General features: G+C 40.8%; 1 protein-coding gene across 3 annotated transcripts in view; it reads left to right on the top strand.

Moving 5' to 3' along the window:
- Window positions 1–22285, top strand: part of Lyst (lysosomal trafficking regulator) — a 159301-nt gene that overhangs the window by 126414 nt on the left and 10602 nt on the right. For all 3 annotated transcript variants that reach the window (XM_037205934.1, XM_028859792.2, XM_037205933.1), the window contains 6 exons: window positions 944–1010; window positions 2272–2428; window positions 8783–8923; window positions 12760–12977; window positions 16192–16422; window positions 20365–20554. In XM_037205934.1, the coding sequence (XP_037061829.1) occupies window positions 944–1010; window positions 2272–2428; window positions 8783–8923; window positions 12760–12977; window positions 16192–16422; window positions 20365–20554 (1004 nt within the window). The remainder of the gene's footprint in view (window positions 1–943; window positions 1011–2271; window positions 2429–8782; window positions 8924–12759; window positions 12978–16191; window positions 16423–20364; window positions 20555–22285) is intronic.

Raw genomic sequence — 22285 nt, 5'->3', positions numbered from 1 at the left:
GAGTTAGTTCCAGGCCAGCCAGGGATACACAGAGAAAACCCTATCTTGTAAAACAAAAAAACAAAAACAAACAAAAAGATAATTTCTCTGTATTTTGTGGTGTAAATTGACATCTATCCTATAAAACTGTTTTACTTTTTTGACAACGTCTCTAAGCTTAGACAGTGGTCACCAGAATGTGCATTTAATGTTACTAAACTCCACATCCTTAGGAAATAGTAATTAATCAAAAAAGCTGTGTCGTGGGGACGTGGTAACACATTCTTGTAATCGCAGCACTGAGGAGACCCAGACAGGAGGACCGTTGCAAGCACAAGGCCAGCCTGATCTGCAAAGTGAGCTTAAGGCTAGCTTGGGCTACATAGTGAGGGCTTGTCTCAAAAAAAAAATTACACCTGAATAAGCTGAATGATTGGATTTATTGAGCCTTGGCAAATCTTGCTATTGGTCTAGTACAGTGTCAGATTTTGACATTGTAGACGGTCTTCTCCTTGTGCCTCTTAGCCAGAGCAGCTGATCCCTCAAGTCAGAGCTATTTCTTCTACCCATTCTTGCACCCTACAGAGACACTGATAGGTTTTATAGTGGGTAAAAGTGAGGGCATGTTCCTTGCATTTTTGTCCTCTGAGAATGGTATGTGGTATTAATAGTCGGAACACCAGTACTATCATGCTCATGTGCATGCACACCTGCATGGTGCTGCATGACAGCATCACCCAGAAGAGTCAGTAGTAATTCACTGTACAGATGCAGATCTGGACTTGCATCTCTTAACAGTTTATGAGGTCATGATTTTGAATGGTGACTGTTGGTTACAAAGCAACATGCTTATGTGAGTTAAGGGCATTTTGTTAATTGCTCATTTTCAGGATGAAGACATGAGCAGCTGAATACTGGCAGTATCAAATTACTTCATATTTTTCTATCATCTCTTCCTTTGTAGAAACCTATCTAAGCCTATAGCTGTGCAGTATAAAGAAAAAGAAGACCGCTATGTTGACACATACAAGGTAGCTTTAGTTTCCATTGAATATGGAGCTTTATGAACCTATGCTTTTTTATTTGTAGTATTTATTTATTTTAGTATTTATTTTTTGTTTATTTGTTTCCTTGTACTTTAAGAACTAGAAATTGTATGAACTGAATATCATTTTTGTCTTAGTTCTATGGAAACACCTTCCAAGAATGGAAAAAAAAAAAAGTATACTTTCACTTTGGCACGATTTGAGAGCTAATTAATCCATTGTATTTTCAAATGCATAAAAATCACAGATTTCCAGAGACCCAACTATTCATTCCTTTGAGTTTTATTTATATTATATAGAAATAATGGTATCTTTATAATAGAAAACATTAATATGATCATATTAGTTTGTTGTATATTGAATATTGATGTATTTATTTCTACTATAAACACTAGATATATTTAGAAAATTGTGCATTTTAGATAGAAGTGAAATTACCTATTTAAATAGAAATGATTTACATATATTAACAATGTTAATATTAATGGTATTCAACTGGAAACTTAGAAAACTGACTTACTGCATAGTATATTCTTTATACTATAGTGATAGGAGCAGCAGAAGCAGTTTTCTCATATTCCCATATCATTCATGCATGTCCCAATTCCAGAGATGTCCTTCCAAGTGCCTGAAATTCACCATTTGAGTCTTCTGCAATAGAAAATATGACAGTCTATGGGAGTCAAGACATTACTCGAAATTTCACTGCATCCAGCTTTGCTGTCAGGCAGACAGAGCTGCAAAGATGAGCATAGTGACAGATGGGAGATGTGTGGCTGAGCTGCCTCCTTTGTGGTGGGGGAAGATCATCATTTTCTTTCTAACTCTGTGTACATGCTCCACAAAACCATCCTACACCACTGTGTTAATAGTGGTGATGTATGCTCTCTTACTATATTTCCATTTCTGGAGAAGCACTCAAAATATATCATGAAGCTCTTCATTGAAGACATCTGTGGTGGTAGAATCAGCTCTTGGTTTTTGAGGGCACCAGTTTAGATATTTGGAGCTGTTAACTAAGAGTGAGAATGCAAAGCAGATGTGTCCTCATGTGGGACTAGGAATGGAGGTAGAGAGAACTGTTGGCCAGGGGTCAGTAGAAGACTGCTAGAGCTCAAAATGACTGTGGGCTCTGAACACAATTTGGAAGACAAGAATAATGTCGAAGAGGTGGAGGAAAATGGAAGAAAAAAACTAGCCATATTTGGAGCACAAATCGTGAATTTTCCTGCTCTTTGTTCTGTAGTACTTGGAGGAAGAGTACCGCAAAGGAGCCCGAGAGGATGACCCCATGCCTCCCGTGCAGCCCTACCACTATGGCTCCCACTACTCCAACAGCGGCACCGTGCTCCATTTCCTGGTCAGGATGCCTCCTTTCACTAAAATGTTTCTAGCCTATCAAGGTAAGGATATATTTTGTAACTACCCTGTAGCTGGAAGTTTCTCTGGTCCTGCCTGGCCCTGCGGTTAGAACGAATCTTTCCCATCCTCGTCTCACAGCTGCTTGGCCCCAAGTAAACACACAGAGGCTTACATTATTTACAAACTGTATGGCCTATGGCTCAGGCTTCTTGCTAGCTAGCTCTTATAACTTAAACCAATTCTATTAATCTATAAATTGCCACATGGCCGTGGCTTACCGGTACTTTCACATCTTACTTCTCCTGGTGATGCTGGTGTCTCTCTACTATAGCTTTTCTATCACCCTGAGCAATTGGTTTATTACTATAGGCATTTGGTTATTTAATTACTCTGAGGGGTTTCTTCTACTATGGCAGGAAAGGACTGAACTGGATTTGCCGTGGGGACCTGCAAGAGGCCCCTCGGAGTTCCCTGACCGGCAAAGGCAAAGGATTACCTTGTCTGTCCTGTGTTGATCTACATTCATTGGTCCAATGTTCACCTTTACCACACCTTCTGCATAATCCAGAAGGGAAGGGCGTTCTTTTGCCATTGTTCCTTGAAGAAACATTGTTTCTAGGAATGCCCTGTTTATAGTCCCTTTTTAGGTGGCCTTGTTTACCACAATTAAAGCATTTGACATTATTATTTTTCTTCAAACCTCTAGAAATCACCTCTCTTATCCATGTATCATCATGGTCATGAGATTCAATATTAATTGTATCGCTGGTCCAATCCTCCAGGGGTGCTGATCTCGCCTTTAACAGCCTGATTACCCTTTAACATGCTGCAGCGGCGTTCTCAAAAGCCAAAGATTCAATTATTATCTGTCTAGCTTCTGAATTTGGTATCATTCTATTTACTGCTGAAGACAGCCTTTGTAAGAAATCTGTGAATGTTTCTTTTGGGCCCTGTATAACTTTTGTAAATGACTCAATTTTCTTCCCTGCCTCTTCAATTCTGTTCCATGTATTCATGGCTGCCTTGCAGCATAGAATTAGGGTTTGGTTATCATGTAAACATTGTCTTTGTATATCAGCATAATTGCCTTCTCCAAGAAGTTGATTTTGGAAAATTTCCACACTTGTAGTCCTACATTGTTATTCTTTAGTCTTTGCTTCCTATTTTCACTAGGTCACCCATTGTAACTGTGGCCCAGTCTCTAGAACTGTAGCCAAATCTTTCCATTCCTGAGGGATAATTCTATTACAAGTTGACCATGAGTTTAACATCTACTTTACAAATGGAGAATGCATACCATATGATACTATAGCTTCTTTAAATCTCATCAAATCTAACATTTCACTGGAGTCCAGTTAGCTTCACCCTTGAGCATTTGGCAGTTCCTGTAAGGTTACTGGGTAGATTAATGTTTGCTGTCTGGTAACCTTAGGCTGTTTCTCTGTAACTGAATAATTCAATGCTGAGATAGGTTTACCTTTAAATTCTTCTGTCTGGGTCTGAATTTCTCTATAATCTGTTTTAACAAGTTTTTCTAAAACTTTTATCTTGGCACTCAAATTGACCAACCTTTTTAATGCCGAAATAAAAATGATCAAATAAATAATATTCATAATTGACATTATATAAATCCCATCAACATTAATTATCCTCTCATTTAATTGTTCCATTTTCAGACTGCCTAATGTATTATCAAACAGAGACCAAATTTCTTCCATTGTAAAAATGTTTCCCATTTTTTAATGTGGGGAAAAAAATCTCTTTTAACTAATTTCTCCTTTTAAGATATCTTAATTGACTTATCAAGTCTGTTGACTGTGTAGAACAGTAGAAGTAGAAGAAAGGAATTTCAAAGCAGCTACCTAGTGTGGTGGCAGTCCGAGATGGGAATCCAGAGAGAGCCCACCACCCACCAGGAGAGAAAAAAACAAAGAGACTTGGGCCCACATGGGTGAAGATCTGGCCACATGCAACTCCAGCCTGAGCTGGGGGCCTTTAAGGCCACAAGTGGCTTTTTTGTAAATGTGTGTCCCACAAGTTGGACACCAAATGTAGCTGGAAGTTTCTCTGGTCCTGCCTGGCCCTGCAGTTGGGACGAATCTTTCCCACCCGTGTCTCGAAGCACTACCCCAAAAGTCATGTTATATCATTACAACAACAATAAAAAAACTTGACTAGCTTCTTAAAATTTTACTCTAACTAAGCCCAGGAAAAAGAATTCTACTTAACCAGTCACTAAAATCCTCCATTTTAAAAATGGTAGTCAAATCTTCTTGCTCTAATCTGAGATTTTAGCTTTAGGTCATGTCTAAGTTTATAAAAATGTAATTACTTTTTAAAAATTAAGATCTAATTCACAAACTGTAAAATTTATCAGTTAAATTATATTCAGCTCACTTTTATTTTATTTCATTTTTTTTTTTTTTTGAGGCAGGGTTTTTCTATGTAGCCCTGGCTATCCTAGAACTCGCTCTGTAGGCCAGGCTGGCCTTGAACTCAGAGATCTACCTGCCTCTGCCTTCTGAGTGATAAGATTAAAGGAATGTGTCAGGGCTGGAGAGATGGCTCAGCGGTTAAGAGCACTGGCTGCTCTTCCAGAGGTCCTGAGTTCAATTCCCAGCAACCACATGGTGGCTCACAACCATCTGTAATAAGATTTGGCACACAGACAGAACACTGTATACATAATAAATAAATAAATCTTTAAAAAAAAAAAAAAAAAAAAGGAATGTCACCACACCCAGCTCAGCTCTCTTTTAAAGGCTTGCAACCCAATAATTATTTCAAAGTACTAAAGCCTTGCAGCTTATGTAATTTTTTATATAAAAATCTGTTATTGAAAAGTATTGTTATTATTTATGGTAGCTAGTTAATAAAGAACACACTGCATCATCTCTGTAGTAAAGCATGCTAGTAATCTAGCTCAGCACTTTGCATGACAGCCTGAAGATGATTGAGGGAATTCACTGCGTACCAGTGAAACTCACCACACTAGCCAGTGAGAACGGAGGTACTGGCTCTGAAATTGTTGCTAATGACATCTGTGTAGGAAACCATTGTCCAATCAGTTTGTCCTACTTTTCTTGGACTTCTTTATGTCTTTTATTCTTAAAACAACCTCTCAGAAAAATGAATTTGTATTCCCTATGCTTAGTATGGATGGGGCTTGAGAGAGACAGAGAGAGAATTGTATGTGCATGGGCCAGTGTGTGTGTGTGTGTGTGTGCAGAAGCCAGAGGAGGACATCAGGTGTCCTGCTCTATTGCCCTGTATCTTATTCTTTTAAGAAAGTGTATCTCACTAAACCTACAGTGAATCTGGCAGCCAAAAAGCCCCAAGATACTTCTTTCTCTCTCCAGCCCCACAGCACTGGGTAACAAGCACACATGTGGCCACTCTGAGCTTTTTTACATGGGTGCTGGGATCCAAACTAAGGTCCTCAAAGCTTGTGCTGTAAGCGCTCCTACCCACTGAGACCTTTCCCTAGTTTCCCAAGACATGCCATGTCCCTTTCTTCCCTCTTCGTCTTGCTTTTCCTTGACCAATTATCCCTAGTTAACTTGATCTCAGGTTGAGAGTGTGTATGGTCCCATTCCAGCCAGTGCAAGGAACTCCCATAAGCAAATGAGCAGCTCTGTTAAGGAAGATCATTCAAAACTGATGTTTATACCATCCTTGCTTGCTGTGGATTCTAAGTGTGCCATTGTTTAAAGATCGTTTTGGACATAAGAGCATTCATTTGTGAATGTCATTTTGTTAAAAAAAAAATGGCAGTGAAATAATATTTTAATGTAGTTTGAAACACTGCAGTGCTATTAACATCCCTCCAACTAAAACCATTTCTTTCAGTGAAGCCCAAGAATTCATCAATATAAAATTTCCAGTCAACCATCAATCTTTATTATATTGTTGTTATGAATAGATTCATCTATAATATTAGTTTTTCTTCGTTAAGTAATTACATTGTTGTTTTGAAACCAAGTGTTAAAGTAGCCAAGATGGGCATTAAACTTATGTAGCTGAGATTAGCCTTGAATTTCTGATCCTCCTGCCTCTACTTTCAAAGCTCTGATATTACAGGAATGTACTGCCATGCCTAGATCTTCATTGCATATTTATTCATAGATTAGTTTTAAACCCTAACGCTACCTTAATCCTCTTTCACTTTCATTTCATTAGCTTTTGCTGACTTTTGAATTTTTTTCCTAACCTAATGAGTTAGTCCAGGAATTCTCAACCGTAGCACTATAGTTACTTTAAGTTACATAATGTTTGTTTTTTGTTTTGTTTGTTTGTTTGTTTGTTTGTTTTTGTCTCAAGGGTTGCCCTGTGCATTCATTGCAGGACATTTTGGCAGCATCCCTGGCTTCTACCAACCAATGTTAGTGTGACAACCAAAAATACCTTTAGACATTACCAAATAACACCTAGAAGGGAGAAGGGCTACCCATTGAGAACCACTGGTCTAATATGAGCATGTTTTATATTATGGTAATTTTCAGTGAGATGTTTTTAAAAAACAGAAACTGCAGAAAGTTGTACCACTCCAATAGAACCTATTGTATGATACTCTTGTTACACAGTTGCTTAGTCTGAGCTCTGTGTGCCATGACTCCATGATGACCTGATGTTTCTTACTTTCTGAAAAAAAAAATTATAAATTTTGTTTTTCCCCAAATTTGATTTAGTGGCCAGCCAGTGCTAACTGGCTCAGTGTAGTAGATGAAAAACGATAAAAATAATGGAAAATGTAGCTCAGCAGAGCAAGCAGGCTTGGAGAAAGAAATGAGCTCATTCTTTAGAAATTGCTGTGCTTGGTGCTGAGATTAGTTTGTGACATTCTCTACACAGAGGATGTGCTCAGATTCCAGCAAGTGCAGAGGCGCTTTAGACAGTATAGCCCAGTCCCTAAGATCCATACACACAGCTGCTTTTCTCAGAAACTGGCCTTCCAGGCCTGTGAATGGAAAGGCTGGTAATTGTTCACAGAAAAGATACAGGGACAACATTCACTTCTTTGTCATTAATAGTCTATTCCAGAAAAAAATGAACAGAAGTGAGTATGCTCAGTTTTATATTAATTGATAAAAATTTTAGTTAATGTTTAAGCTCAGAGTTGGTGCATCTGAAAAGCAGTGTCAGTATTGCAAGTTTTCTCTCCTGTGCAGAATTGAGGGTGTGTGTGTGTGTGTGTGTGTGTGTGTGTGTGTGTGTGTGTGTGTGGTGTAGAAGTGGAAGGGGACTATGTAAGGGAGGAAGCAGTCTGGATGGAAGGGGAGGAGAACAAAGGTAATAAAGAATATTTTCTTTTACATGCAGAATCTAATGTATCAACACACACACACACAACATAGAGACAGGAGACGGACTATCCGCAGGAGGACAATGGGCAGTAATGGGAATGAGGAAGGAAAGGTTGGGGTGATAGGATAGGCAAATATAAGAAAATTACAGTGAAATGCTGTAGGGAAATGTCATAATGAAACGTTTTGTACCCTAAAAGGTTTCATTTTAGAAAGCAATGGCCCCACCCTTAAAAAAAAAAAATAAATCTAAATAGTCTTGGTAAGAGCCATGTACCAAACTGTATTCTCTCTGCCCTCCCTCCCTCCCTTCCTCCCTCCCTCCTCCCTCCATCCCTCTATCCATCCCTCCTGCCCTCCCTCCCTCCCTCCCTCCCTCCCTCCCTCCCTCCCTCCCTCTCTCTCTCTCTCTCTCTCTCTCTCTCTCTCTCTCTCCCTCTCTCTCTGTATGTTCAGGTGCATGCATATACGGGCCTGCTTATAGAGGCCATAGATCAACAGGTGTCCTCCTTAACTGCTCCCCATTTTTTGAAACGTGATCTCTTACTGAACCTAGAACTCATCAAGTCAGCTAACCTGCATGGCCAGTGAACTCCAGGAATCTCTCTGTGTTGCCTACACATGGAGCATCCCAGTGCTGGAGTTACAGAAACACACCAGCCCACCTGGTTTTACATGCATGCTTGAATCAAACTGGCGAATCAAACTTTTGTAGCAGGGACTTTGCCATCCAAGCCATCTCCACAACCCATAATTTCCCCTTCTTTAAATTTATGCATTCACTTTAATAAAGAGATCATTTTTGTGTGCTGGGTATGGGTGGGCCCTTAGGCTCCTGCTTTTGTGAAACTTTCATTCTAACTAGGTAGAAGATAGTCATTTAAGCAAGTAAATGATAAAAAAAATCTTCTATTTAGAGATGATGAAATCACAATACAGTTGAAAATAATGTCATTCCAAGAATTTGAATAATATTTTAAATAAACCAAAGGACTATTTCTTCAGTAATTTTTGAAGCAACAAAAGTTATGGGAAGCTTCAAGTGGAACACAGTCTTTGTGTCTTTATTATATTATTGTAATTTCTTCTCAGATCAGAGTTTCGACATTCCAGACAGAACTTTTCATTCTACAAACACAACTTGGCGCCTCTCATCATTCGAATCCATGACTGACGTGAAGGAGCTGATTCCAGAGTTCTTCTATCTCCCTGAGTTCCTAGTGAACCGTGAAGGTACACAGCAGGTCATTTTTCACACAGTTTGAAGGATGTGCAGTGGAGTTATAATTTTCCAAAAGTAGCTTTTCTAAGACTTGAAATTTGAATTTCTAGATAGGAGAGATTCACGGCGTTAAATGTATAATTTTATTTCCAGGTGAAATTGAGGATTTCTGATGTTTTATAAGACTGGCTACATTTGGGGAACTATGGTGTGTTGTTGTTGTTGTTTTGGGGTTGTTTTTATTTTGTTTTTTCAAGATAGGGTTTCCTTGAGGAGCCCTGGCTGTCCTGGAACTCCCCCTGTAGACCAGGCTGGCTTTGAACTCACAGAAATCCACCTGCATCTAACTCCTGAGTGCTGGGATTAAAGGTGTGTGATACCACTGCCCAGCTAGGGGAACTGTGTGTTTAACTATTAAAATTATTTGTAACATCTATTTTAACTTTATTACACAATTTTCTCCTGTTTATAAAAGTTACACTCATTAAAAAGTAAGAGTAAGTCAGTCAGTAGTGGCACATGCCTTTAATCCCAGCACTCAGGAGGCAGAGCCAGGTAGATCTCTGTGAGTTCGAGGCCAGCCTGGGCTACAAAGTGAGATCCAGGACAGGCACCAGAACTACACAAAGAAACCCAGTCTGGAGAAAACTTAAAATAAATAAATAAATAAAAAGTAAGAGTAAAAAACAATTCTTTGAAAATGTAAATTAACAAAAATCTGAATAATGTTATGAAGAAATGAGAGAGAGAAGAGTCTGTGGCTGGGGCTGTGACTGGGTTGGTGCTGTACCCTCCTGACATGGACCACACAAACCACATGTGGTTGTGCATGCCTGTGATACAGACTATGGGAGGAAAAAGAAAAAGCAAAGAAGGAAAACTCTCTACGAAGAACTATCTACTAAGCAAAAGTCAAAGGGTTTTCTGGAGAATAAAATCCAGGGCTGCCATGCCACTGACCACTGACCTTGGCCACCTTTTCGAAGCTCAGTCAACTCTGGGATGGATACTTTTGAGTTGTTTTCCTTAATTTCATGTGACCCTCAGGAGTATATGAAATTGAGACATAACTTTAGGTAAGTCAGTGTTAGACAAAGCACCTTAGAAGGTTGTAGGCTGTCTTCTGAGGCTCTTTGGCAAATTATTAATGCACTCAACCTGCTAATTACCCTGGAGCTGTTTCATCGTGTTGCCTGTCTAGATCACCTCAGTCTGGAGCTCCAGTGGCACAGTCATTTGCAGTACTAATATGAAAATATAAGTCAAATGTCAGCACCTACGGCTTGGGGGAACCCACATAGGGATTTCAGTTTGGAGCGCATTTAAATCTACTGCCTGTTTTCTCTGTCTCTCATGTGTGCTCCTTTTATGTCTTTATGACAAATCCCTCCAACACTTAGTAACTCAAAGCACCAATTAATTTGTTATTTATCACAGTTTTTGCAAGTCCAGGTCAACCAAATGTCCTTGGTTACATTCAGAGCTTAGAGTGGCAGATCCGCAGTCCCTTCCCTTAAGTTGATCTGTGCTTTTCCAGACAGTCTCTCCAAAAGGGCTGGTTTGGGCTTCCTCACATACTATTTGGCTATTCAAGGATGCAAAGGCAAGTATTCTGAGACAGGCAAAAGCTAAATGACCTTTTCCAACCTAGCCTTGTCAGCCAAACAGCATCCCTTCCTCAGCTCTTTCTCATCTCTGTCCATCCAGATCCAAATTGAGCACTCACAGGCTATCACTTGATGATGCAGAAATAAGACCCAAAAGCATAGTAGTTAGGAAATACTGTAGGCTCTTTTAAAAAAAATTAATCTTTATTGTTTTGTTTTATGTGTATGGGTGGTCTGCCTGTATATATGACCACATGTGTGCAGTACCTGCAGAGGCCAGAAGAGCATTGGATCCCCCAAGACTGGAGTTACAGACTGTTGTGAGCCTCCATGTGGGTGCTGAGAATTGAACCCAGATCCTCTGGAAGCACAACCAGTGTTCTTAACAATTGAGCTATCTCTCCAGCCTCTGTAACCTCTTCTTAAAAATATAACTCCCTCTAAGGCTCATGTCTTTTCCTGTCAGCAGTCTTCCCAGTGCCCTTTATTCATATCTTCCAAGTGTCTTCTTTGTGATGTGCCCTAGGACCTGAAAGTGATGATTCAGTTCATGGTCCCTCCCTAGCCCTTAGGCCACACTGGCCACCATTAAATAAATTAGGCCTTCCCACCAAGCCTATCCCTGCCCTCCAGGATTCAATAGAGATCCTGAGATGCCTATGTACAGATCTTATACATACCCTCAGTTTATATTTTGTATCATATTTCAAAATGTTTACAAACTGGTGAAGAACCTTCATACCATACTCACACAATCAAGAAGCAGTTAGACAGTTTAATTTTTAAGAAGATCCTTTTTAATTTTTTTTTTTTTTTTTTTTTTTTGGTTTTTTTCGAGACAGGGTTTCTCTGTGTAGCTTTGCGCCTTTCCTGGAGCTCACTTGGTAGCCCAAGCTGGCCTCGAACTCACAAAGATCCGCCTGCCTCTGCCTCCCAAGTGCTGGGATTAAAGGCGTGCGCCACCACGCCCAGCTCAGATCCTTTTTAATTTTAATCCTGCTCATAGTAGTTAGCTTTTCTATAGAAAAATCTCTATTCAAAGAGGTTTATTCGTTTTAAGAGACGCTGTCTCCCTGTGTAGCCCCGGCTGGCCTGGAACCCCCAGTATTCCCTTTTCATCTTGACAAGGGCTGGATTGCAGGCATGCACTGCCATGTCTGGCTTTCAGACAAAGTCCTTTAGGACAGTGTTTTTAAATAAAAATTTCTGATATTTTTTACACTAGCAGACAAATGAAATGGACATATTAACACATATTCATGTCACAAAGAGCCCTTTTAGTCAGCTGGGCAGTGGTGGTGCACACTTGGGAGGCAGAGGCAAGCAGATCTCTGAGTTTGATGCCAGCCTGGCCTACAGAGTGAGTTCCAGGATAGCCAGGGATACACAAAGAAACAGTTTCAAAAAACAAACAAAGAAGCCTTCTAGTCAGTGTGTTGTATTTTTTTTTGGGGGGGGGGGCAGGAATGCTCTTTAGAAAGTCAGAACAGACCTGTCATTGCCCATAAAACCAATATACTGTGACAACTCATTTTAGGGGGGTGTCTGCTCTGTAAGGGGTTTTCTGAACTACAGAATATTAATATCTATTAAAAATATAGTGCTCGGGGCTGGAGAGATGGCTCAGAGGTTAAGAGCATTGACTGCTCTTCCAGAGGTCCTGAGTTCAATTCCCAGCAACCACATGGTGGCTCACAACCATCTGTAATGAGATCTGGTGCCCTCTTCTGGCCAGCAGTCACATATGCTGTATACTTAATAAATAAATAAATCTTTAAAAAAATAATAAATAAAAATAAATAAGTAAATGTAATTAAAAAATATATAGTGCTCAATTTATAAAAATACCAACAATCTAGAAATGCTTATACAAAGCTTTAATTTGATGTTAACCAAGTTTATAATTAAATAGGTATTTAAGCACTCGCTGTGTTTTGAAGAGTTTGGTGAGCATACTACTAGAAATCATGGACACTGATTTTCTGCTTTTTTGTTATCCTGTTAGAAGTGGACGAAGGGTAAAGTTGAAAGTCCCAGTTTGAAGTAGCTTAGTGTCTATCCTGTCCCTGTCGGTACAGAAAGAAGTAGATGAGCAGTGATTCTTACTGTAGGGCAGTTCACCTTGCTGCTGCCGCCGTCGGGTGTGGTGCACCGACCCTGTTTTCCAGAGCTCTTATGCTCTGTGGGCTGAATGAAGCCTGCATTGGCAGAATTAAACATTGTGGATTAATCTTCCTAAGGTTTTGACTTCGGTGTGCGTCAGAATGGTGAACGGGTTAACCACGTCAACCTTCCTCCGTGGGCACGCAATGATCCTCGGCTGTTCATCCTCATTCACCGGCAGGCACTAGAATCGGACCACGTGTCCCAGAACATCTGTCACTGGATTGACCTGGTGTTCGGCTACAAGCAAAAAGGAAAGGCTTCTGTTCAAGCCATCAATGTTTTCCATCCTGCTGTAAGTGACTCTTTTAAAAGAATCTGCACACACGTAAGTTAGAACCTCGATATTTTAAGGTTGGCCATTAAGCTATTTCTTTAAAATACTCAAGTCATCAAAGAGGCAGTTACAGTAAGCTGTTACTACTATTATGGAAGATTGTTCTGGTTTTATATTTACCTCTTTGAAAGTGTCTTAGATGCTATAGTTAGAGATTCTCCAAGACCACCCTCATATTCATTGATTTACTAGATAAATATGTGGACTCAGTATGTAGCTATGATTCATGACAGTGAAGGATACAAAGCATAACTTGCAAAAGGGAACAAGCAGTGAACAAAGTCTGGGTGGAGCAAGGCACACACACCTGACTCCCCCACTAAACCGCAGAGCATGCTCACTTTCTCCAGGTGCTTCCATGACACGTGGGAAGTGGTTTCTGCCAGGGAAGCTGTCTGGAGATTCAGAGTTCAGTATCTCTTTGGGAATGGACTCTTAGAAACCACGTGTCTGATGTGTGCTGAAATTCCAGACCCAGAAGGAATCCAAGGGTTGAGCATGGACCACATTGTTTGCATAGTGTAGGCAGAAGTAGCTATACTTGTCACTTAGGAAATGGTGGGAAGACTCAGGAAATCCCAGCTCCCAGACACCAGCCAAGGAGGCAGCAGAGCTTTCCAGGGAGAGTGGACAGCTTGCTGTGTTAGCTCTTTTCTGCATACAACTCTGAGTGGCTGTTATGGTTTATGAAAGGCATCATTTTTCTTGATGACAGAAACAGCACATTTGCCTTATTAGAGAATATGTAAAATGTAACTATCGAAAAGAGAAAAATGTGAGAAATAAGTTTTGCTTTCAGCATCTAGAAAAGCTTTTTATAGTATCTCTAATAGAAGATATTTTTGGAGAGGGGAGCATGTTTTTATAAAAGGAAAGCATGATCATTTATCAAAACCACCTTCAAGGCTTTTTTCTGTACCTGCTTATTATTGCAGTAGTTTAATATTAATCCTGTTTTTAAATCTGTTTCTCCCTGAATAATAAAGTATTAAATATACTTAAGTCATGAGGTGTCGTTCTCTATGGTTGTAATGACCACTACTATCCGTATTTAAGACAGCTTCTAATTCCCTACAAGTAGAAGTGTTGATTTCCACAGTACTAGTTTATGTTTCTGCGTAGACTTAGGGAACACTTACTAGGCTAGGCTGTCAGGGGACAGAGGTAACAGGAAGAAGGTGGGTTGAGTGGCCTGACTGCACGTGTTAGGAAAAGTTCCCGTGATGTGGGTGAAAGGTCATGACTGAAGGACTAGGCAGTGAGACGGCAGAACACCAGAGGAAGGCGTTCCTGCCTGCTGCTACTGGGTGCACACCAGTGCGTCAGCTCTTTTCCCTGCAGGACACATGGCTGCCCCAGTTTCCACTTAGCAAGGTGAATTGATTTACTGTGGGCTTGCTCTGCAGGGTGTCTGTGTAGATGATACAGATCTGAAAGTATTTGTAACAAATACAGCTAAGTGTACACCCCAAACCCTTACAAGGTATTCTGCATCTGAACTTGTTTATACCAGAAATCCATGCCCAAAGTGTGGTCCAAAGATAAAATTCTCTTTGGAGTCCATTGTTCTCTGAAATTATGTTGGCTACCTCCCAGGCACCCGTAGAAGGGAGAATAAAACAGTTCTACAGTGGCTCTAAAAGAAGGCGTTTATGAAGAGAGCACTTTTTTTTTTAAAGGAAAGCATTATCATTTGGTTCACAAATAAGAGTCTTACCAAAAACAGTAGAAAATAGAGGAGGAAAAATCTTCCTTCTATCCATCTTAGGTTCCTTGTTGGGGACTCCACAACAAAACAGAGATTAACAAGAGAAAAACATGAAGGCGTGCCTAGTACAAACTTTTTTTAGCATCAGAGCCTTCCTAAGGAAGGGATACCCCCAACAAGTGCTTAGACCTGAGATTTTATACTAGAGCTGATGGAAAGGACAGAATTATGGAGTGTGTGACAAAATAAAAGCAATATGAGCCAAGCAAGTGAATGGCAAATAGTGAGGCCTTTTGGCTCATGTCCCCTGAGTGTGCCTTCATCATTCTTCAGATTTGAGGCTGCGCCTTTCCTCCATGGAGGGACCTGTGTTTCTGCCCTGCTTCAGGAGATGGTCTGAAGCCCTTTCTAGGTCTTATGAGCATCTTTAGGGGAAGAGCAGAGTCCTTCCTCACACTCTTCAGCTCAAATGTTGCACATATCCAGGCACTGTGTTCTGAGGTAGTGTGTTCTGAGTGCCATCAAGTATGAAATAAAGGCAAAGGTCTAGATATAATTTCTTAGCTGCATTCATATTTGATCCTGAAATGCAACATTTAGAACAGTTATGAGTTTAAACATTGACCTCAGTTATACCTTCTTCTGTGTACATTACTTTACATCATCTTTTCAGTAATTCTTATTTAAAATGTACCTAGAAACTGAAATATACAAGGTAATTCGTCTAACTGGAATGTTTTTCACTGTCTTTGAGACCAGCATTCTAAAAAGTTGAGTAACCGTGAAGGTTATTTCACTTCTGAAGTGCCATGGAAATCTTATTGTGACACTTGTTTAAATGTAAGAATATTATATACATGTGTGAAGATTGTTGTAATTGACTAGATGCTAAAACCTGGACTGTCCACAGGGATGCATGGCAATAATGACCTGTAGCTTTAGAAAAGAGAAGTTCACGGGGCACACAGGACACATGTTCAGAGGCCCAGTGCCAAGAAGGAACATGCCATTTCAGTGACTCACCCTGGAACCTTCCTTGGTGCTTTTTCATATTCACTGCTGGTTTCCATTATGATCTCACTTACCTACACTGCAATATAACTTCACTGGTTGCCTTTTCCCATGCATTACTTTGGACATGCAGTTTCTTCAGTAATTTACTTGATACCTTCTTTTACACTCTCCGGCCTTAAATTTGAGATGCTTTATAAACACACCTAATTAATACCACTTAGACAAGATGTATTATTTTGTTCACACATTCAGAAATATTGGTTATCACTGTCTGATCCTGGTAAGACCAGTACAAATAAATTAACTTGATCAGAAACATTTTTAAATCATTTACACTCAAAATAGAGTATTGATACCTAAAAAAATGAAACAAGTGCTTTTCTTATCAGCATTTTAACTAACTCTGACATCACACTGCTGATGCCATGTTCTTTGACTTTTTCTCTGCAGACATACTTTGGAATGGATGTCTCTGCAGTTGAAGATCCAGTACAGAGACGAGCTTTAGAAACCATGATAAAAACCTATGGGCAGACCCCTCGTCAGCTGTTCCACACAGCCCACGCCAGCCGACCTGGAGCCAAGCTCAACATTGAAGGAGAGCTTCCAGCAGCTGTTGGCTTGTTAGTACAGTTTGCTTTCAGAGAGACCCGAGAACCAATCAAGGAAGTCACTTATCCGGTACGTTATTTTGATTTCCGCAAAATTCAGCAAAACTTGATTGGACTCCTGCCATGCCCCTCTCTTAGCTATAGTGGTGCAGACATGAATAGTGTGGTCCTAGCCTACAGATAAGCACCAGCCAGTGCAAGACAGCAGGGGCAGCTAGAGCAGTGACCTGTGTGTACAGTGATTGCTGCGTCAGTGACATGGAGAGAGTGCTTTGCCAGCCCAGGGAAAAGAAGCATTTTGGGGCAGACAGAAACTGTTCTCAGGGAGCACAGAAGGGTTATTGCTAGGGAAAGCTTCACCAAGCAGGCTTCTAAATAGGGTTGTGCAAATAAAAGGAGCCAGCTGGTACCTGTGTGTAAATGGCACAGCTGGGCCTGATCACCATCTTCAACCCAAAGCACTAACCAGAGGTACCTCCCTGGATAGTAGTAGTAATGGGAAATATTGTCTCTAAAAATAGAAAGTATGCATAATTTTTCTTTGCAATGAAAGAAAGCAGGCCTCAAACGGAAAACCAATTTTAGCTTTCATTAGAGTTCTTCATATAAAAGTAGCATAAGGTACCAGAACTTAAACTGTAGAGTGCTGCAAAGTGTTTGTAGAAGGGAGCCACTGAAGATTAAAGGGAAGGGAAGAGACCTTAAACATAAATCAAGCATCTGCCTCAACTACACGTATCTGTGGTTCACCATCACTGAAGAATTTTCACAGACTTTGTTTTTGATAATGTTTTTGGTAAGGATATTGCTTAAATATCTTAGAACTATAGACGTAAATTTTGCATGCTTATAGCTCACATCTGTGAGTTTTGTATGTTAAATACAAACAACCCATTCAATTACTAGAGTCAACCGAAAGACATTTATTTATAAAGAGTTATGTTCTACTATAACCAAATCACCAATGTTGAATTTTGTAATGGAAACTGGATTTTTTTATTTTATTTTATTTTATTTTATTTTATTTTATTTTATTTTATTTTATTTTATTTTACAATACCATTCAGTTCTACATATCAGCCACGGGTTCCCCTATTCTCCCCCCTCCCACCCCCTCCCACCCTCTCCCCTTACCCCCAGCCCACCCCCATTCCCACCTCCTCCAGGGCAAATCCTCCCCTGAGGACTGTGATCAACCTGGTAGACTCAGTCCAGGCAGGTCCAGTCCCTTCCTCCCAGACTGAGCCAAGTGTCCCTGCATAAGCTCCAGGTTTCAAACAGCCAACTCATGCAATGAGCACAGGACTTGGTCCCACTGCCTAGTTGCCTCCCAAACTGATCAAGCCAATCAACTGTCTCACCTATTCAGAGGGCCTGATCCAGCTTGGGGCCCCTCAGCCTTTGGTTCATAGTTCATGTGTTTCCATTCATTTGGCTATTTTTTTTCAATAATTGAGTAAAACTGAAATTTATTATAAGCCATAGTCTCCTAGGGACCTCTATGCTATATATATAGCCTCCATGGTTCAATGGGTTGTGGTCTGATTGTTCTTTATTTTATATCTAGAATCCACTTATGAGTGAGTACATACCATGACTGTCTTTCTGGGGAAACTGGATTTTTATTTTGTGATTTTTTTTAAAGGCTCATGAGTCATATTAGCCATTACCAGAGTTGCTATTTTTAACTATAATGCTTTATTTTAACATGTCAGAATAATATAACAGTATATTCCTGAAATTTAATAAACTCCACTTAATTTATTATACTTACTGCTAATTAATAGGTAAGATGTTGGTTTTAGGGGTTTGGTTGGATGATTTTAGCCTTTTGAAACAAGATCTCACTGTATAGCCCAGACCAGCTTAGAGCTGGAGATCCTGTGGAGTGCTGGGTTGCTTTATTCTCCTAGTGCTGGATTCTAGGCCTGAACTGTGCTGGGTGCTAATTAGCTATTTAAGGCTGATGTATGTAAAAGCACTAGGCAGTCTATCTGCTGGCAGTGGAGCACGATGCCAGCCGCCTCATTCCCTCTGTAGGACTCTCACACTAACTGTTTCCTCCACCTGGCCCATCCCCACATCCACCCCATGTGGATCTCTCATTTCAATAAAGCTGTTCAGACCTCCCCTCCTTTGAGTCCTCCCTGACCCCCCCCCATACCCCCCAGGTCTAAGCCAGAAGCTCCACTCTTCTCAGTCGTCTTCTCTGTTTTGCTTCTTAACGCTCTGAGTCCTACCATACACGTAAGTGCTTGTTTAGTCTGTCTGTCCATCCTCACCTGAATGCAGCACCATGGGAAAATGATGGTGTTTGACTTGCTCCTCACTGTGTCTGCAGATGCTAGGGCAGTGCTCGGCACACAGTGGGCATTCACCATTTGACTAAAGGATGACTTCTGGGCAGGTTCTTCAGAGTTCAGCCTGTCTTTGCTTGAACCACAGTGGGACCTCCCACACAGTGCTGTGCCATGGCCTTCAGGAGGCAGCTCCACAAGCTCCGACACACAGCAGCAATGCTGTGCTGAAAAGGGTCCTCCACGCAGCCCGGCTGCACGTGTGTGAACTTGAGCTCATCGTGGCGGTTAGTCAGAGCTGTAGGAGCAGCACTTAGGGAAGGCACGCTTTCCTTATGCCACACAATGGAGAACAGCATTGGACAATGGCTAGTGTGTGTGTGTAACTCAAAACTGGTTAGCTGTGTATACAACTCAAGAAAGCTTAAACTCTGCAATTCATATGAGAGAACGTTTCAGGCAAGGAATTATGAATGGTCAGTCATCAGCAGAGTCTAACACCACTTTTTAGTGACTTCAGTATAGACAGGTTGAATAAAGGCTTTAGAGAGAAAACTTGTTCTCAAAATACCCGTTTTAGCCTCTCTCTTCTCAGGAGCACTCCTGCCACTCAGCCTCCCCAAAGGTGCCCGCTCTAAGACTCCTCCATGCCACCAACACAGCATATTACTCTGTCCTGTGAGTGGTCTAACTAAGAAGAAATAGAGCACTGACTGCCGTGCCTTTTAAACAATTGTATATAGGTCAACAATGCCTGTTTCTTCATTCAGATAGAAAAATGAGATAAAGTACATGGAAAAAATTATTTGATATTTTTATGGAAATGACTGGAATTTGTTTAGTATATTGTTTTTATTAGGTTTGTGTAGCATTTACTCTGAAACTCTGAAAGTAGAAAATAAACTTTTAAATATCTAAAACAGAGAGGATCCATTAATAAGAAGAGATTAGTAGAATTTAACAGTCAAAAAAGAGGGAAGTCATTGGAAAAACTCTGAAGCTGTTTTCTCCCCCTGCTGGATTTCCTTCTTGATGGTTGTTTTTGCCTGGTCGGAGGAAGGTTTTGGTCCTTGTTCTTGGCAGGTGTGTGGCCATCCTGCTACGGTCTTCTCTTACCTCTGTGTGCATGGCCTGCTGCTCCTCAAGCCTGTCTCTTCCTCTGTCCTTGTTGGACAACACTGTCTTCTCCAGGATTCCTGAGCACTCCCTGGAGCCCTGGTGCTCTAGCCTTCTCGGTATACTCCGTTAGTCAATTCTGAGCATCCTCTGAGAAACTGCGGTGGTCTAGACGTGCGTGAAGCAAGGGTCTCCTGATTCCCAAACTTGTGGCTGAGGGAGCTCTTCTATGCTCCTGTCTTCATTTCTATCGTATGTACAAGTGGCTTGTCAGCCTTCAAAATCAACCTACTGATATACCAACCTTAGGAATTTTAGCTAGCCTAAAAGAAACGTGTCTAATAAAAGTTTGTTTTCTTTGTTGAATTTCAAAATTGTTTGGATTAGTAGCAGGCATTTCCATTCAAGCTAGGCCAGAACCACAGAACAAAAATCAAATAAACACTTTTTTATGGCAAACATGGGGAAATAAAATATATAACACAATTCTTGCCTCAAAGAGTTTATAATCTATTTTTTTCTGTTTAGAATGTATATTGTAATTAATAATCTATCACCTTTTATTTAAAAATCATCATCTTGACTTTTCTTGATTGCAGAGCCCTTTGTCATGGATAAAAGGCTTGAAGTGGGGGGAATATGTGGGCTCCCCCAGTGCCCCAGTACCTGTGGTCTGCTTCAGCCAGCCCCATGGAGAAAGATTTGGTTCACTCCAAGCACTGCCCACCAGAGCCATCTGTGGTTTATCTCAAAACTTCTGTCTTCTGATGACCTACAGCAAGGAGCAAGGTAAAGTGAGCCATAGTGAGGATCAGCCTGGGCATCTCTGAGATTTAACTGTCCCCAGCTCACCTGTGCTGATGCCTTGTTTGACTTCTAATATTGCGTGGTCTTTGGTGAAAAGCTCTGCTCAGTGATGTTACTTTTTCAAGACAGGGGTTTCTCTGTGTAGCCCTGGCTGTCCTACCAAGCTGGGCCTGAACTTAGAGATCCTCTAGTCTCCACCTCCCAATTGCTGGAATTAAAGACATGTGCTGCCATGCTGGGTTGAATTGTGTTTACTTAATGCAGGCTAGGCATTAAAATGTAGTATATTAAAAAAAATGAGGATTAAATGCAGTGCTGTTTAAAATGAAGGGAGACTGAGGGAGTTGAGAACAAATGTCTGTGCTCACAGGATGAAAACATTGTCAGTCTGAGAGAAATATGCATAATCAAGCTCTCGATTCCTAAGATGGACAGATGTATTTAACAGATAGATCCAGTGCCTCAGAAGATGCATCTGTGGGTTTACACATACTGATGGGAGTGATAAGTACAAACAGATGCCTCGAAAAGCAGCTCTCTGGTTCCAGCTCAGTAACATTGAAATGTGGAACAGGACTTGGTGGTGTGCGTCATTTTGTAATTCAAAATGTCACCCCAGACACTGGAGAACTGCGGACCTCCCTCTGTCCTTCCTGCTAACATTCTCTAGTACAGAGGCTCTCCTGCTTGGCCTAAGCATGAACATGAATGGCTGGGGATACTCATGTTCATGTGAAGCTGCTGAACACTAACCTGTGCTCTGTGGTCCTCCTTTAAGCCTCCTTTGTCAGCACCCTTATCACTCAGCACCCTTATCACTCAGCATTAGGGGATTTAAATGTGTCCCATGTAATTCTCTACCCAATGTATGTCTGTCACTAAATCCTGGGCCCATATTGTGCCTCAAGAGCTGTGTTCATTCTGTAACTTCTGTAGAGTGGACTTGGGATTTGTCAGTCTAGGTGTGTGCATGGAAATACTTACACTGTAGCCTCTGGAAGCACAGTTCCTTTGTTTGTGTTCAAGCTCTACTATTTACTACCTGTGTGGTCATGGGAAAGTTACCTGAAGCCTTCCAGGTCCTGACTTCTGATCTATAAAAATGGGAATACCAAATGCCTTCCCTCAAAATGTTGTATGAGAATGGTTAGCATGGAGCCTGGATCATTCTAAGTACTACTACTTATGATAATCTATTAGACTTTATCCCTCCTGAACCAGGGATAGTCAGGGTTCACTGCTTTTACCTAAACCGTGACAGTCCACAGAAGCACCGCAGAGGGCATTGACTGACGGCTCACTACACCTTGCTGCAGATGGGTGTTAAGAGTCCTGGACATGTTAAGTGCTGATATCTGAAATACTGTGGTTCTGTGTGGTTGTCTATCTTAATAGACAGCTGCACAAGGTCGCCTAATGATCTTAAGACCACTGTAGGCCACTTTCTTGGGAAATGTGCCTCAGAACTGACCAAAGGCTTTAATATCAAGTGCACTCTCTCTGTCCATTCATAGGATGTCATGAACCTCTAAGGCTTGAGTCCAGACCTACATGTGCCCAAGTTACAATTTTCTCACAAACTCTTGCTCAAAATCCACTGTTTATTTATTTTAAATAAAGTTTCTTTCTCTAGCTCTGAGTTAAGTAAATCCCAGTCAGAATACCCCCAGTGAAAAAGAAGATAATCTCACTCTTAGGTGCTATCAGCTAGAT

This window comes from Peromyscus leucopus, chromosome 5 (assembly GCF_004664715.2).
Source record: "Peromyscus leucopus breed LL Stock chromosome 5, UCI_PerLeu_2.1, whole genome shotgun sequence".
Lineage (NCBI taxonomy): Eukaryota > Metazoa > Chordata > Mammalia > Rodentia > Cricetidae > Peromyscus > Peromyscus leucopus.
Note: the sequence above shows the minus strand (reverse complement) of the source record. Positions and strands in the feature narration are given on the sequence as shown.